This window comes from Epinephelus lanceolatus, chromosome 16 (genome assembly GCF_041903045.1).
Source record: "Epinephelus lanceolatus isolate andai-2023 chromosome 16, ASM4190304v1, whole genome shotgun sequence".
NCBI lineage: Eukaryota > Metazoa > Chordata > Actinopteri > Perciformes > Serranidae > Epinephelus > Epinephelus lanceolatus.
Genome location: NC_135749.1, coordinates 16,611,761 through 16,630,175, shown reverse-complemented (window position 1 = coordinate 16,630,175; position 18,415 = coordinate 16,611,761). Strand labels below are relative to the sequence as shown.

General features: G+C 42.2%; 1 protein-coding gene across 6 annotated transcripts in view; it reads right to left on the bottom strand.

Annotated features, from left to right (window-relative positions):
• The window catches only part of elmo1 (engulfment and cell motility 1 (ced-12 homolog, C. elegans)), a 147,008-nt gene that overhangs the window by 10,761 nt on the left and 117,832 nt on the right, over positions 1-18,415 (bottom strand). For all 6 annotated transcript variants that reach the window (XM_033636876.2, XM_033636877.2, XM_078175842.1 and 3 more), the window contains 2 exons: positions 5,618-5,781; positions 2,304-2,416 (listed from right to left, as the gene is read on the bottom strand). In XM_033636876.2, the coding sequence (XP_033492767.1) occupies positions 2,304-2,416; positions 5,618-5,781 (277 nt within the window). The remainder of the gene's footprint in view (positions 1-2,303; positions 2,417-5,617; positions 5,782-18,415) is intronic.

Sequence of the window (18,415 nt, the reverse complement as noted above, 5' to 3'; positions counted from 1 at the left end):
CGAGTTTTGACAACATCTGGGTGACAGCTGCCAAGGCAAATCGTGATCAGGCTTTAAAATGCCAGAATGCATTGGTGCTGATTAGGAAAATCTCCACCTGATTTTGCTCAATTTGATTTGATGTATTGGAAGCACAGTTCCTGCGGGGAAGCTGATGACAGTAATGTAATAACAACAAACCAAGTCACGACCTGGGCTTGGCGCTGGGTTTATTTTATTTCACGCATTTGTATGTGTAGACGGAGAGGGGTGACGGAAAGGGCATGAGGGAGGACAGAAGAGTGAAGGGATCAGGTCTCAACCGGTTTAAATCCTCTTTGACTGAGGAGCAGTATATTATACAGGCTAAATGCTACCACCGTACCCCTTTCTCTTCCCTCCTTCCTTTCTCTCTCATGGCAGCGAGTGTGAAACACGATATTAGGGCGAATGATTCGAATGCGCTACTATCTGAGCTGGCTGCTGGGTTTTTACTCTCTATCCTTTTCTCACTCTTCTTCAATGTATCACTAAAGAGGAAAACCATCATACTTAGACTAAATCAAGTCAAGAGTATGTCTATAGACGCACATGACGTATGCTTTCAACATATCATGACACCACAGAAAAATCTGACATCCTCATGCTGGTACACATGAATCAAGACAGAATCAAGAATCAAGAATCAAGAATCAAGACAATCGTCAGCAAAGCTCCAATTTTTGATGATTTAAAGATCATCTTATCAAATTTTCCTTTGGTGTCAGGTATGTTAGGAGTGTTTTTCACATCCCCTGATGTGCTTCAAAGCCCATCCCAGCTGCACCGATTTTAAAAGACAAATATTAAACATGTTCAGAATCTATTTTATGAGTGAGGGAGGAGCCTTGAGGATTGCCTGCGGTTCTGTGGGTCTGAGAGGATTTAATGCGATATGGGATTCAATTGAGAATTTACTCACCTCCAGCTCACACAGTAACAGGTACAGTCCATGTTCATGCCGTCTCCTTGACTTTAACCATATTTCTTTTTTGTTTTTCAGGGTTTCCCACACCTACATTTATTTCTAGCGGCCTGCCACAATATTAGCAATTGCCTCCACATACTGATTTTCTATTTTTGGGGCTGGAATGTTCATTAGGAGCACTGTTGGAACATATATGTACATAACGCTCCACACTCTCACAGTGCAGCATGTACTTTGGGCACAAAAACACAAAAACTCACAATGCTCTCATTTTAGTGTTGTCCATCATTTTTCCAACCTATTTTGGAGGAAAATGGCGTTTCCATAGAAACTGTGCACCCTGTGGTCCAGCGCTGGGTGTGAAACTGTGCTGTTATTCGCCTCTGCAGTAGCTGCTCCTCTAATCTAATCCATCGATCGGATCAGGTCTGATTGATCCAACCACAAACTGATCGACTAATCAATTCTGCATCCCACGAGCCCCCCTAAGAACTAACAGCTAGTTCTTCCAACCCGTCATCTGCCAAGTTTGTTCAATCAAAAGTCACGTTTGATAACAATATTTGCAAGATTTACGGTTTTGAGAGTCAGGACTGTGGTTGGTTGTTTATTAATGGAATCTGTTAGTGTATTTGTTGGGTTGTTTTGGCCAAATCGTTGCTCTCCACACACTACAGAAACAAAACTATTCCACTTAATGTTGCATGTCATGTGCGAGGTCTCACACATAATGTCTCTTACGTGTGGGCCAGCCTTTAATGATCTGAAATGAACATCTCAGCTCTGAAAGTTGGAGCCTTCGACATCCACCATGACACAAACAGTCTGACTTGTAAATGTCTCAGCAAAGCATACGCTGCTTTATCATTTCCACTACACCCTCCATACTGCACTGTAGAGCCCGGGGTTACCGCAGTCTGCTCTTTTGTTATTCTTTCATTTCTATTCTCAAAGCTTTCTCCAGAATTTATCGTGACAAGTGTGTATAAATGTGTGTTCACCGTGCTCATTGTAATTCTTTGCATGGCTTATATCTGTATGCCAGGGCAAAGGAAAGGGAAGACGGTGTGTTTGTGCATCTCGGGAGTAAAAGAGGTGGCGTGTCGCGTCGCTATATGTTTCTGTCTCACAGGCTGACAGAGACAGAAAAATGTGTTCGAACGACGACGACAGCAGATCCCCTGTGATATATATTTCCTGTGGGATTCTCATAAAGCAGAGGGAATACAGCAAAAGAAGGGGAGCAGGAAGGATAAAGAACAAGCAGGAGACAAGAAAGATGCGAATGTCGATGCCTGCGTGGTTACGATCTGCGGATGTATGTTAATACATGCGTGCATGCATGTGAGTGTCTCACCTTGCCTCCTGCGACTACTGATTTTCCTGAAGCAGGTTCCCTCACACAACCTGTTGAGCCTCTGCTGTTTGATCAGCTCCATGATCTCAGGTTGGATCTTCTCTCTCAGCTCCCTTTATTCAAACAGAAAATGAACACATTATTGGTTTAAGAGAATCATATAAACTCTTATAAACCTCAACCTTGCAGAGCTTTAAGATCTGGAAGTGAATTATTTTACATTTACCAGGGTTTCTGGCAACGTGCAATATTCATCTGAATGACAAAATCCCCTGGATTACGACTGACAGGAGGGAACAGAGAATGCCAAATACATGTGCATAAAGTCAGAAAAATGTCATATAGCATTCCCAAAAGGCTGATCAGTGGGAATCTGTGCTGCTTCAGCTCTCGCTGTCATTTATTCATGCGTCTACACATGTGACTGTGTTGCATATGAATGTGGAGCACACAGCACTCGTCAACATGAATTATGTATATTATCTGCCCGAGCAGTGCTGCTGCTCCCCATCTTTTATTTTTCATCATAATACTACGATCTTTTCCAGTTTACCTTTTTATTCTTTCTCTTTCTTTTGAAACGTCCAGACTTTGATGAGATTTCAGGTTTTTCTAGTCACATAAAAGCTACATGTTTCTATCAGTTTCTAGTATGTCCCCTTGTGGGTGTTCTTGATCACATTTTTGTCCTTCTCTCTCTTCCTCCTCTCCTTCAGGCTCATCTGCTCCCATCTCCCTTCATCTGTCTCCCCGCTCACCCTCGCTGCCTTGTGTTTTTGCCTCATCAGTGACTCCAGTCATTACATTGATCTGTGGTCGGACCTTCACTCTGGCATCTTTAAAGAAGCAGCTAGTGGGGAGGGTGTGGCTCATCGCAGGGAGGATGGATGATAATGGCCGGGCTTTGCCGCCTCATGTGCTATCCTTCTGACTGAGCTCGACACACGCGAGACTGTTCTTGTCTGAGAGTTTCAAACGGTTTAGCTGCGCTGTGTTTTTAGGAAGTGGCTCCAGTTTCAATTTAAATAGATTCTTGCTGGCAAATGCAGAAAATCACAGACAATTGAATCAAAGGGCTGAGGTGCTGTATTGGTAGACCTCTGTGAAAGGAAGCACTCTGGTTGGAATCAGGTTTTCAAATGATGAGAAATGTGAGTCACAAAAGAGCACTTCCAGCTTTGTAGAATTGTACATTATCTACAGAGTTTATCAGTGAATTATTGAAGCACAGGTTGAGAAGGGAATCAATAATGAATAAAAACTACTTTTCATCCTAATTTCCTGCAGACTGCATAAACATTAAGTTGTATATTAGCGTTTTCTCTTCAGTGTTTTCTCAGCAGTTCTGAGCTGACCTGCTGCATAAATTCTTTATGTGGTGTTGATTTCATTTTTTGGTGTAAGCAACTTTCGGTAAGTACAAAACTTTCCACGTACATAGCAAAAAAACCTGCATTTTACTAATTATAGCAGAAACACCTCAAAGAGTCAACATGATAGAAAATATAAAAGACGCTCTACAGGAGACACAGCTTTGATCCGAGGCCATAATAGCTCCTCTTCACCTTCTTTTGATGTGTAAAGTCATTCTCCAAAATAATTGATAGCAGAAAACTGGCAGCACTTAGAGGAGGCGATACGGAGCTCCTTTAAATCTGCGGTCTGACATGCTCTGCTCATTATGTTTACAAGTCATGACTGTGGTGTATTGATTAGAGGAAAATTCCACCCTTGGGTAGTCTCACGTTGTTAAAGAGAAACTCATCAGCCTGCAATGTTCTGTGATAAAATGTTAAAATGAGCTTTTTCATTTCAGCATCTAATTCAGCCTGAACATGAGTGTGAACTTGTTGCATTCTGCTATACTCTTATTTCTCGTGGTTAATGCGGGAAATTCAGCGCATTATATATAATAAAAGGGTTTATAATCTCATTCTAAATGCAAATAAGGTGACTATATCATTATAGGGTGCATTTTACCTCAACTCCTTTCACTTCTGTTCTGCTGTCTCCATCAGGATTAATTGGCTGCTAAAGTTTGGTCTCTACCCTTCCAATATCGATTGAATAAGCCCTTGGCTCAGCATTGATTACTGTTCAGAGGGACAAGCTCTCTCTGTGAAACGATTTTCCAATAGTGCTAGCTACTTCATTAAATACAGGCCGGACAAAACAATGTTCTCCATTACAGGCCCTGCATCCATGATCAGTCAATGAATGATCTATTACAGACTAGCTCTCCATGCTTAGTGAGCTGAAGGGTGGTTAATGGAGTATTCACTGGGAATGCCATTTGCAGAAAATTTGAATTTAATGCATACTTTCAATCACGAGAGGAGAGCGCAGATGCAACCTGCTTTATGCCAGTCGCTGGTGTTTGGTTGACAAATGGAGAGGGGAAAAAAAAGAAGCAATTACAAGCTTATTAATGACCATGGCTCTATTTTGTGGATACAAATTGTGTCCTCATTTGAGTCTTAAGACTTGCTTAGGTGGATGAGGAGAGGGGAATATCGCAGAGACACAAAATGTCTTAATTTTCCTTATCACCAGAGTGGATTTTCCTATAAACAAAGCTGTCAGACCCACAGTATGCATGAATAAACTTTAAGTCGATATTATTCAGTATTTTGTTGCCTTCTCAACTTCCCTTTATGCATCACAGCAATGCAACCAATTGCCTCTCATTATTTAGAACATGTGTATTCGTCCTCCCCAATAAAGACATCAAACAGCAGAAAAAGACAATATTTCTATTAAGCTGTTTATATGGGTGATGAAAACGAATATAACAAAAATATTACCATTTATATGCAGCCGTGCATGATCCTATGCTCTAACATGTTGTTCACCATGTCAAAATACAATACAGTTTTCCACCGGTGGCGGACATGTTGGACTGTGCAAACACAGCTGCCTTCTTGAGAAGGTTGGTGTTGTGACATTTGTGCACATCCATCAACCTGTTAGTGTACAAAAGTAGGTGTGTTTCTTTTGTGAGCTTTATTTTGGGCATGCTACCCAAGCCTTGTAACCTGTCGGCTAGTCGGTATGTCCATGACAACGCACAAAGCTGTCCGTAAACAGGCTATGTGACGGTAAAAACTCTAACTGAGACTAATATTCTGTATATTCTGTAAACACGTCCAAAGAATGCTCCTAAAATCTGAATAACACCGGCATATTTCATGTCTTTATCGGAAAATGTTACATTAGGAAAAAGACCTATTTCAAAATATCCAAATGGAATATCCTGTCTACCTGCATTAAATACTAGAGTGCATGTAAGTACAGTGATTGATTTTTCGACTCACAGGATGGGGCGGGACTGGAAGTCTTCCTGATTCATCCTTTCAGACTGGCGTATCTTCAGGATCTCTGTGTAGCTCAGGTTCTGCAGGCGACTCTTGAACTGGTCCAGGGAATTAGGCTTGAGAGTCAGCGCTCGCATGATCTGCTCCCTCACCACCTGCATTACCTGCAGAGGAGAAGAGGCACAGGGGGGCGGGGTGAGATCATCATGGATGCAGGAGCTGTACAGGATGTAGAAGTGTACGTGTGTGTGTGTGTTGGCCACAGTCAGTACAGTCAGGAAGTCAAAACTAAGCCCCTCCCTATTTGGGGAGATGGGGGTCAGGGGAGCATATAAACTTCTGTTCAGTTCCCGACAGGATTAATGTGGGGTTTTTTTTCAGAACTGGAGCCTGTAATCCAGTCTGGTGCACTGAGCCTTAAGAGGAAAAGAGCAAAGCAGAATAATTCAACAGTGGCTAGTCAACTGTTCGCTCCAGTATCATGCATCAGTGAAATGCATGACAGAACTCGCCTATAATACCCCAGCTGGCTAATACCATTAGTCTGGCTGTGGCTGCAGAAGCATGACACGAGTGGTGCTCCAAGTCATCAATCCCACTTGAGGGGTCTTTGTGATCAACGGAGCTAACGCTACAATAGGAAGGCACTCCACAGCAACACATAAAACACTTCATGCATGTCTGGATCAATTAGCCTGCCGTGTATGCATTGCTGTCAGGAGATAATTAAAGTCTACACGCAGAACTCTGTGTGTGTGTGTGTGTGTGTGTGTGTGCGTGAAAATTAAATGATAATCAGCAGTGAGCAAACAATATCAATCCTCTCAACTAACATAGACCACAAACAGAGTGAGAGAAGATACCATCCTGCGTTCATGCAGATAAAAAAGGAATTAAAGTAGAAAACAGTGGTCAGCTGGTGAAAACCAACAAGGGGATTTGACATCCTCTCATTAAATCAGATGTGAGCAGACTCCCAGTAGCTATCAATAAGTAATACATGGTTAATGGATTGTGACTTTTTTTTAACCCTGACACACTTGCACAAATATTACTTCATATTTCAGTGTTATCTTACTTAAACTATGAAGAGAAATGATCGTCAACAACCTTTTTTTCTAAGACAAAGACAGATCTTCAATAATAAAAACTATGATGAAATGTTTTGTTTTCGATGGTAAGACATGGCGGTACTAAAATGTTATTGGTGGGCTATCAGGCATTCAAAATGCATGATATTTTCCCCCAGTCGTGCCTCTGTCAAAATATAATCAATGTCATCAGTTGGATTGGTTGAGGGATGTGTGCAGGTTCCCAGAATTTTCAGCCATACAGGTGATGATGTCCCAAACAAACAGTGAGTTAATGGCGCCAACATGATGGCTTCGAGGGGACTGAAGAAAAAGGATCTATGGACACACTTTATTTGTAATTCAGCAGAAAGAAAAACCCAATGTACTCTAGTAACAGGAGACAGAGAGACACCCTGTGACTACGAATTAGGTGGATAGAATATGCTATTTATATGATATCAATATATTAACATATTGCCCAACCCTAACTAATAAGCTGCCAAAATTAACACTGCATTTTAGCTCAGGTTTTTGAGCAATGAACGCTCAAACCCAAACCCAGCGACCAAACAAAACCAAGGGCCTTAACTGAGCTGTGCTTAAACTCATTAAGATGCGAAACAGTATTAAACTTCAGGTTGAGCTACTTTATGACAGGACTACACTGATTTCCACACAGTTAATGAAGCACTCATTCTTATCAAAGTATAAAATCTCCTCATCCTTCCACACACACACTTGAGCCTCCGGAAAATGAATCCTAAGCTGAAATCTTCAGTGACAGCTGCTTCCATTTAGCTCTGCACTCTGACAATCTGATTTGCAGTCTGCATAATTAGAATTTGAACACTAATATAACTCAAAGGTAGATCTTATTTGTGAAGGCATTCAGCCCACACACAAGGGACTCGACTGAATTGCTAATGCGCTGAGATTGTTCAAACGCAACACCTGCAACAGTGGCTTCCCCTCAAAACTGAGAGCAGCTTACAGAGCTCGGGTAGATGTGGGCTTGTAAATCCTGCTGAGGCACTATATGTGATATTTGGCCATAAAAATAAACTTCAGAAGATTTCTCCAGCCAGGTTGAGCAGCGCTGTTCCAGTTAGTGCAGACGATGTGATGGTAGACGTGACAAGCAGCCCTGATTATGGATCAGCCTTGTTAGCAGCCACCTCCGGAGCTGCAGATGCTGATTCACTGGATGAAATCATACCGAGGTGACAGAAAGAAATAGACTTCCCTTCTGTTCTCTTTGATTTTACTCTATTGTGCTTCTCTTTTCTCTGAGTGCCTTGCTGATCAAACGCTTGAGGACACACGAGTATTTCCAGCCTCTGCAAACACTTCCTCACAGTGCGCTGACTCTCTCATAACGAGAGACAATAAGAGTTTAGTGTGCGTATGTACTCAGAAGTAGATGTTTCTGGACTTTCCTTGGTGTGTTCTCCTGTTCTGCACTATTCTGTTTCATCTGGGCTCCTCAACCTTACCGTGCCAAAACCCAGCGAGCCAAGATCCCAAACATACTCTTACGTAATATTGTTCTCGCTGTTTGCGTTCACTGCAAGGCGATTACTCATCAACTTGCTAACCTCTGAACTCTCACTAGTCAGACTAAGCCAGGGGTGAGAGCATTAAAAATAGGCAGTTTGAGCTGCCAAAAATGAAATAATAACAGCATAAACCTCCAGCCGGCATCAAAAACCCAAGACGACAAAGGCGATCGAGGATAATCCTCTTGAATCAGCATTCGCTGTGTAAAAAATGCATTAAGAAGTGGCCTAGGCTCAAAGTCCCCCGTTTGAGACGCTGGTGCTTTACAGTGAGAGTGCCACAAAAAGGAATTAATCCATTTCTAATTCTATATCTGATAAGCCCTGAAGGTAACACTAACACACACACACACACACACTAAAAAACAGGGGGGGGAAAAAGTCATTTTCTCACTGATTACACAATTTAATCCAGGGATTATCTTTTGGAATGCAAATATGTTCAGAGGCAGTAATTACAGTGTATTTTCTAACAAACGGGCAACAAATTGACCTTGAAAAAACAAACACATGACAACGGCAACAGAAAAGAGGACTGCTGGGTCAAATGGAGAGTTATTTAGAGGAGCAAACATGTGGCTTTTTGGCACCAGCTGAGCTCTAAAATGATCTTTATTACCAAACATGACAACCCACTCGCATCCTCTGTTGATATATATCAAGAATCATTTGCGGAGTCTAGACTTTGACCCTGCATAATATACGTAGTCTGACTGATTGATATGTACCACACTGCACTGCAGTTATCACATATGTTACAAATCACAGAGAGTATAAATACCATAAAGGCTTACCTCCATTCTGGTCCTCGAATAAACACCTAACACACCACAAGATAAAACCAAGCAGCAATCTCCAGGGCTGAAAAATGAAGCCAAAAACTGCAGTTCCTTGAATGGCCACTTGAGGCTGGCTCCAGAAGTCATTCAATCCACATAGACCCCTGTGTTAAAATGCCTGACTTTACGGCAGAAATAAACATGTTTACAGCCTGATAAAAAGATGGTTTTGGCCCTCACCAGTTCACATTTTGGTTGGTTTTCAAGTTATGCATATTCAAGGGTGGGAATGATAGTGGCCACTGTCTGTGAGGCATCACTACATGCACATTTCTGGCACCAAAAAACCAAGATGGCGACGGCTAAAATGCTGAACTAGAGGCTTCAAAATGGCAGTCCACAAGCTGATAGGTGATGTCACAGTAGCCACGTCCATTATTTCATACAGTCTATTGATAAAATCAACAAGACATCAACAACTCCCTCAACATATCAATAAATAGCAGGCTGGGTAGCTTTGCCTGCATGTTCTTGCTTTCTTGGTCATAAAAGGTTAAAAACTAGAGTTAAATATGCTGCTTGGTACTTTGCAGCTGTTTATTTTAAGGCCACTTAAAATGTGCTCTGTGAAATACAGTTTACCTGCAACGCTCAGCCACAGACCCACATCTGTGCACATGAGGTGAGGTCTTGTCTTGTGTGATCCAAATCTAAGTGGCATTAAGGTTGATGCAGAACATCAGTGACTCAGCACAACTACATTCTTCAAATCCCCTTTGACAGCGGCAGACAGAAGGTTAGATCATGATTTAAAAAGAAGCTATGCTCTTGGCCTTGTGTGCAGAATATTAACCTTTTGGAAACCAGTGTGTGATGGTCACAGGAAACGACCAACCACTAGAGGGCGAGGGTCGACACACTTTCCCCTCCCCTGCGGTCAAGACTTGTCTCTAGGTGACTACGTGCAGAGACTAGGAGCCAAGAGGTAGACGTGTGGTAGGCAGTTACACGAAGGAGGATTTTGACTTTTTATTCATGCGTGTGTGTCTCCTCTCATCCCTCTATCGGTTTATCCATCTATAAAGACAGCTGTCCATTCCTCTCCTCCGCTGAATCAGCTAGTAACATATTTATGTTAACTCTCATCGCAAGGCTGTTGTCTGTATTCTCCCTGTAATATGTATGCCATATTGTCATGGGGAGAAACAGGTGTCCTGCTAACAGCAGATTTACAACCCTCAGGACCGGCCTTTCGGCCTCCGCCTCCCCTCCTCCTCCTGTTAGAGCTGAAAAATGAGCAGATAAATGGATGAAGCCACAGCTTGCAATCATGCTAAGAGAGATTCATCACTCCTGTCCACTACTTTTAATCACAACTTTACGGAGGTGCCTATCATAAATTTTCACAGACGCACCAACACACACACACACACACACACACACACACACACACACTCCTATAATCCTCATAATTAAGCCCCAAATTAATTTATTTTCCCATTAAGATTACAAATGGTCTGTCAGTGTGTCTGGAAGGAACACTCTTCTTTTAAGAAGCTATTTAAAAATAAAGGAAATTATATGACTGTATCACAAAGACTGAGCTTTGTTACCTTAGATCACCCAAATTATCCCCTGAAGTCACAAAAACAGCATGAAACTTCCATTTTTGTGCGTTTTAGTAGCAGATTTCGTCTTCACCTGCAGCCTGCTCCCCAACCTCTTCCTGCTCCCTGGAGACCGACCGCCATCCCAGTCAGGATGGCAGAGCAATCCCAGGGGAACGGTCATTAATATGCCTTGTTTGCAGTCATGTCTCCAGCAGGAAAACAATTCTGTTGGCCCATGTGGCTGCACTCATGCTAATTAACAGCGCGAATATTCATCACATTTAATACGAACACATGGTCCTTTCACAACAGGGTGGAGGGGCATGATGAATATTTTATATTCATCTTTCTTTTTCATCCGCTGATTGCTCAGAGAGCACCTTGGTAGAGGTGAAATGACGTCAGCGCTGGAACAAACTTTGCAGACTGAGCTCGGGGTGAATCTAGGCGCAGTTTTGTGCCGCGGTCATCTTCACTGATCTAAATTGTTCATTGTCAGAGCTGTTGACCCAAGATTTATCTCTTCTATCTTGTCCACCTCTATTTCTGTCTTTCTCTACATTCCCTCTCATGCTCCCTAATCTCTTGCAGACAACAGGCCATCATTCTTTTCTTGTAGCTCTTTGGAAGGGAAGTTAGACAGCAGAGCAAGTGTCAGCAAAAGTAATTAAACGCTGTCCCATGAGCCATCGAGTACACGTAATGAAGAGCCAGCAACACAGACTTGTCTGCCACACTCCTCCACCCTCGCTCCCCTCCTCACTTTCCTTTCAGTCTCCCCTCAAATGGGACAGTTGGGCAGTTCGTCTTTCCTGGAGTCGCCCCGCCATCCATCATCGACAACGCATCAGCCGTGACAAATTACCGTCCTCTCTCTCCTACCAATCCACTACCGCCGCTGCTCCATTTACCTAAGAGGATGCTAATGACATCATTTACCAGCTGTCAGTCAAATGCTCACCCGCCACTCAAGCCTGAGTGGGGAAATCTGGAGATGGTGCTGGAGAGGCACTTTGGTGGGCAAATAAGGTGGTAATCACAGAATAATGACTTTGCTGATACTCCCTGAAAGCAATCAAAAAGTCTATCTCACATGGTGATAATGGGAGTGTTGGTGGTGTGTTTCTGCAGTTAAAGCCTTGAAATGGACAAAACATGTATGCCTGCACACGTATAAAAGGATGCATCCACACACATGTAAGAGCACACGTTTATTTGTGTCAGAGTGCCTGTTTTTAATAAGCATGAAAAAAAAAAGAATACAGGGAATCCATTTCCTTGTTATTGAAATGGTAATTACATTTCCCTCCCTGCCACCGTGTTCAATTAATAATTATCTCCTTCAAAGTTGACCATGATGCCATTAAAAATAAAACAATGCCACAGAGATGGACATGAAAGGATGCCTGTCTCTCATCATGCTGTACAGAGGGAGGAGTGCTGCTGGTACGGGTTGTGTTAAATTTAGAAGCAGATGAAAATGCATTGAATAAAAGATGCATAAAATGTGTTTTGGAAGCTGACAGGACTAAAAAAAATGCCAAGCTGTAGCTGAAGATTTATGGCTCTAATACCAAACTTCAGGCAAAACTTCTGTTGTACTATTCTAATACATTAAACAACTGGGCTTACAACCAGGAGTACAGATACCAGAGTTAAGGCTGCAGTGAATCAAATCAAGCACCTACAGGTTTAAGATGAGCTGTTTACTTCTGGTTTCTGTTTATGAAATGACAGTGACACTAATCTGTGCCAACAATGCCAACTGCGCCTATCTTGCTCCCTGTCACCCATGCGGTCTGTGTGAGAAGACTTTTAGGGAGGCACGACAAAACACAGATCTCCGTCTGACGGGCGTTAGACAGCACACACACACTACGGCTGCACTTTGGTCACAACACAGTGCAGTGCTTCAAAGGCTTCCCACTTGAGCTACGGAAAGCTTGTTCTGAAACAACATGCTGCTCTGCATGTTAGCTGCTAGTTAGAGTGGTTACAGAGACCCTGTACATGATATAGAGACGGGGTCTTCAATGTTTTTCAGGCCAAGGAGCCCTTAGCTGAAAAAGAGATGGAGCAGGAACCCTCTACTTTATTTATTGTATAAAACTGCATTGCAGACAGAATGCCAAATGAGCCTCAGGCTGAAGTCTTGACCTGTATTTGCTTTTCAGGTAGATGAGGGGTAATAAAGATAAGTTGTTACAAAGGGCAAAAAAATGGATAGATTTTATTGTGTATTTTCAGACATATTTTAATTATTGAAAATAAAAAAAGGGTAAAAAAAAATTATCAAACAATATTTTTGCGGCATCCCTGCAGTAACTCTGAGGACCCCATACTGAAGACTGAGCACACAAAAGTTATGTCACAGGACAACCTTTATCTCTGAATGTCATATGCTGCCTTCAAAATGGAACATGATTACCGTGTTCAAGAGCAGAGTCCATATGAACGCTCCATCTTGAGGTATTCACAGCCTCCTCAGAGGAAATTTTCTGACCCGCTCGCTACAAGCCCCCAGGAACAGCGCTGGGTTTTGAAGCCAATTTGACGAAAGTGGCCAAAAGTGGAATTACAACGTCTACGTCCATCACGTGATGCCATTGGGCCTAAAAAGACTTTCCCCCACGAACTTAAATTGTGAAAGAGATGTCTGTAAATCAGTGGTTAAATATGTTTGAGTGCAACAACCCCTGTAAAATGACTTTACTATTGGGATATGATACTTCAGTTTCCAGTGCCGTCTAGGGCGGCAGCCTGTTAGGGTTGCTCCTTGTCGTCTGTTAATTCTGGTTGGTACTGATTTGTGAACGTTATTGTTGTTACTGTAATTTGTTTTACTGCAATTGAAGCATTCTCTGGCACAAGAATTTCCTTCTGGATAAATAAAGTTCTATTGAATTAAACTGAATTTAATTTGGTCTGATAACATTTTGAAAGTCTAGACAGCTAAACCAGAAGTTAGCTGCTCAGCCAGTGGAAGTTTTATGTGTGCCTGCTCTTTGGGCCCCATGATGCAGAAGATCCAGGTAATTTAATTCTGTGAAAATCTAAGTGCCACTGAGCAACTTTCATAGGAACGAACAAAGCCCCGCCTCCAACACCACATCTATCTATCTCCATCCATGGCTCCCTAGCTTGCTAAATTGTAAGCCTTGTTAGCTTCTTGAAGCCATGTTGCCGTTGCCTAGCAGCTCTGTTCTCAAGACTTAACCATTTAAACCCCAAGTATGTTGTGTACATGGCTTCCAATGTCGTAACACAAGCTCACAAGTTCCATTTGAAGGCAGTAGTGCTGCTATAAGCCGGGATGGGGACTGTCTAATGTGACAAAATCAATATAGATCACATAATAATAAGTGGCATGAACAGTAGTGGTCAGGATTATTTTAGAATATTATTATTTTAGAATTCTTTGTTTTAGAATCCTAGCTATGCATACATAATGATTAGAGTTGAAATCATAAGTCAATTAACTGATTATTCTGCTAAATTAGCTGATTGTCTTAAAAAATGTGAGGACTGGCTGCTTTTAATAGTTATAACATGAATATAACTGGGTTTTGGACTGTTAGATGAACAAGATGAGCAATTAGAACCATCACCATGGGCACTGGGAAAAATATACTGGGCGTTTTTCGTTAGTTTCTGGCATTTTAAAGACAAAATGATCAATTGGTGATGAAAGTAATGGTTAGTTGCAACCCTAGTAATGACCTTTCACAGCGTAACGTTAAATCTATGTAATTTAGATATTTATCCGGTGGCACCTTCACACCGCTTGATATATTGTATGAAATGTCAAACAAAAGACAGTCAGGGTGCCATTTTACAGAGGGTTGAGAACACGAGGTGAATGCTGCCGACAGATTCCTGGATTATATTTAGTATATTCAGCTTTCTTGTTAGACTCTCCTGACAACCCTGCCATGGCTCTATGGTAAGTCTGCTGAGAGCAACTAAGTGGAAAGACACTACTTTCCTCCATTAAAATTTCAATTATGTATCTTACCCCCCACGGCTGGAATGTAAGGAGTCACTGTATCTGCCTATTTCAATAAAATAAATTAGAGTGGTATGGGGTAAATGTAACTTGAAAGTGCAGTGAAAAGCAGCACTTTCTCTCTTAGCGAATGCCTCAGGGACCTGTTTGACAGCATTAGTGCACCGCAGGGAACAGCACACACTGTATTGTAGGCGAGACAGATATACACACTCTCAATGTACACACTTGTACTGCACACAAACTAATTCATTCCCTCTTCACATGCATTATACAACATGAACAAGCACCAACGCACACAAAACAAAACAAAACTATTCAATGTAAAATTCCAATATTCCCATATACACACACAAACACAACATCTGGAGACCTTCCTCCATCAATCCTTTTGTTCCTTGACGCAGGGTCGACGTCGGCTCTTGCTGCTAGCTGTTGTTGCCATATTTAGAGTGCTAGCACTGCACGCCCAGACAAACTGTCAGAGGAGCTCTTTTTCAACAACCGGCTCCATGTGTGGTGCAGCGCGGCCCATATGGATGACTGGAGAGCAAAGTCGCCTGAGAAATCGCCACTTACTGAGAGTCAAGAAATGCTGATGAAAGCCAAGTGCTGACCTTGGCTTGTGCACAGCTTTGCATTAATGAGTGTTTTATTATGACACGGTTGTTGCAGGAAATATGAACATTCTGCATTAATTGTCCCAGAGGGATGAGTAAATTGGTTGTGATTAAACATCCATTCAAGGACATCAAAACAGGTATTATTTCATTATATCTCAGATAATAACTCCCATCAGGGACGAACCCCATCCTAGAGTCTACCTATAATGCATTATTGCTGAGTAGATATTCTATCTGGGAAAAATTGGATCTGATTGAAGTTGTCTGAAAAACTTAAGTCAGTCAGGTTCTCCATGAATAATGCAAACAGCACCCATTTAGGCCAATTACGGGGCTTTCACACCTAAAGTTTGACATTACAAGTCCACTTTTGGTTTTGGGGAGAGCTGCACAAGCCAGAGCAGAGGACACTACGCAGATTTTCACCAGGTTTTGCTGCAAATTCACCGATTTCTGTAGCAGCAATTCGACTCTAAACTAGAACTGCACTTGGACAGTGCAGACCTCCGTCAAGGCCAATGGTCCAGTCTTCTATGATATGCATCTGCACACGCAACCTTGGATATATTTCCAAATCTATCACAATTGCAACAACATGTGTGGGCTTTCCAGAAGGTTACTGGTAGCCAAGAATGTGGATTGCAGAGTCATTGTATTTCAACAACTGGTTCTGTTTTGTCACAGCTGAACTTTACAACCGTCTACTGGCTTTTAAGATGTACGACATTTATTCCACCAAGGCCAATTGCCCTATCTTGCAATGTTAACCAATGTGAAAAATAGTCTGTCTACCAGCCTCGTGATTCAGAGCTACTTTAAAATTCAATGCTTTTTTACCCATAGACTGTATGAAATAATGGATGTAGCTATTGTGATGTCACCTATTGGTTTGTGAACATCAGTTTGAAACCATAAGTTTGGCATTTTGGCCTTTTTTTCAGGGCCAGAAGTGACTGTATCTGGACGGGAGGATGGAGCTGTAGAGGAGCAAGGGTTGGATTTGACTCACAAACTGTAGTGACGCCTCACAGACAGTCACACTCAAGCAACCCCATCCTTAAATATCATAACTTAACACCTCAATAAACAGTAAACAGGTGAGTTTGACCCCCATACAGTCCTCATGAGCAGGGAAATAAGCTATACAGACCAAAAACTTTTTTTGTACAAGGCTGTAAAATGTTTATTTGTGCTGTAAAGTTGGGTATTTTAACACAGGTATCTGTGAGGATTGACTCAGTTTTGTAGCCAGCCTCAAGTGCCCATTCAAAGAACTGCAGTTTTTAGTACTTCGTGTTAGCTTCATTTTTTAGCCCCGGTGTTTGCCTCTTGGTTCTTCCTTGGCCCATGCTACACCTTCCCATCAAGTTCTACTGATATCGGGCCAGTAGTTTTTCAAAAATACTCTGAACCGATAATATAGCCCTCCTTATACACCTCTTCTCTTTTAAGATAACATGAAGCTCTCAAGCATGGTAGAAAATATCAGAGTACAAAGATGCTACAAAACTAATATTGTGATTACTTACAGTCTGATGTTGCCCTTAGCATCTAGTTAGCTGCTTTGTACAATTATGTGCTGCTCTTTATTCTGCACAATGCCTTTTGCCCATTATTTGCTTTCATGTGTTTGGTCTGACACACTGAAGCACAACTCAAAGAGCGTAATTTAATTACACGAGTGTAGCTTTGACCCAGCTGACCTCTTGCCTTTTTGCTGCTGTGTGAAAGAAGTGGACCATCTAGCAACACCGTGACCCCCAGACAGAAAAGTACCGGATATCTTCCTTACACACGTCATCACCCAGAAACAGACAGATAAAGTGCTTCAAATTAAACCAGATTCAAGCAGTGAAACATAAAAACTGGATTATCAGGTGGTGCTAATGATGAGGACGACAGCAGCCATATTCCAGAACGTATCCATCTTAAGACACACGCACACATGAGAGCCTTTATGGAGACTTTTCATTGTCTGCAAGGAATCTGAAGTATATACTGCCTGGACTGCTGTGCACAAAAATGATCACACACACATATTTTTATAACAGAAAAGCACACTAACATATCAATAAACCAACAGATGTAAATAAATGAAGCGAAAGATAAAAAACTAGATCAAAAGACAAGAAAACTTGAGTTTACTCATCATCTTTTCCCCAGTGAGCTGCTGTGAAGACGAGACAACAGTATCATTATCCTGACAAACAACAAAACAAAATGTTAGCTCTGCATCTCTGCTCATGCAACGCTGATGGTTTGATGTTAATGGCTGATGATCTCTCTGGTCTGATTAGTGAGCTTAGCTTCTGCAATCTGAGTGTGAACGGGCCAACGCTGCCTGAGATCAGAGATCTCCCCCCTTAGGCACACACACAAAGCGCACATTCATAAAAAACTAATGCACAGAACAAAAAGAAACAAGGCCCCACGTAGAAACAAAGTACAGCGTTCATACTCTGCTCCTGCATCACACTCATATACAACCCCCCCATACAAACAAAAACAAACTCATAAAACCATACACACCCCTACAAGGACTCAAGGACTCAAACACTCAAACACAAACACACCAATTTGTTGCGACGCATGTACAAACACACATTCACGCACTGTCCGAGTGCGCATACACACGTGCAAAAACAATAAAGCAAACCTTGTTAAGGGAGTGGGAGGTGAGGCAGCCAGGCAGAAAGATATAAATAGCCTGTCTGAATTCAACAATAGAGGTGGAGGGGGGTCGAAAGACAAGAATGAGGAGGAGGAAAAGAGGGAGAGAGCCCACAGGAGGGAGAGAAAGAGAAATGAGCTTTAAGGGACTGGGGGAAGGAAAGAGGTAAAGAAGGATCTAGATGGCTGTTGAGGTAAATAAAACCAGTATGGAATAAGAAAACAGCAGGTCTCATTGCAGGAGAGGAGAGGAGTGGGGGAGGGGCCGGTTCCCTGTTTCCTGATACGAGTCATAGATGTACCGCTTCATGCAAAGCACGACAGCAGCAGTCACAGTTGTTGGCATATGGCAGCGTGTGCAGCGCTTTCACCAACTGTCCCAGGCTGCCAAACATGGCGTCCACCCAAAACCTTTGGCACCTGTGCTTGCATTATCATTGTCACATCACTTCTGACCGGACACACCAGTACCCATTTCATT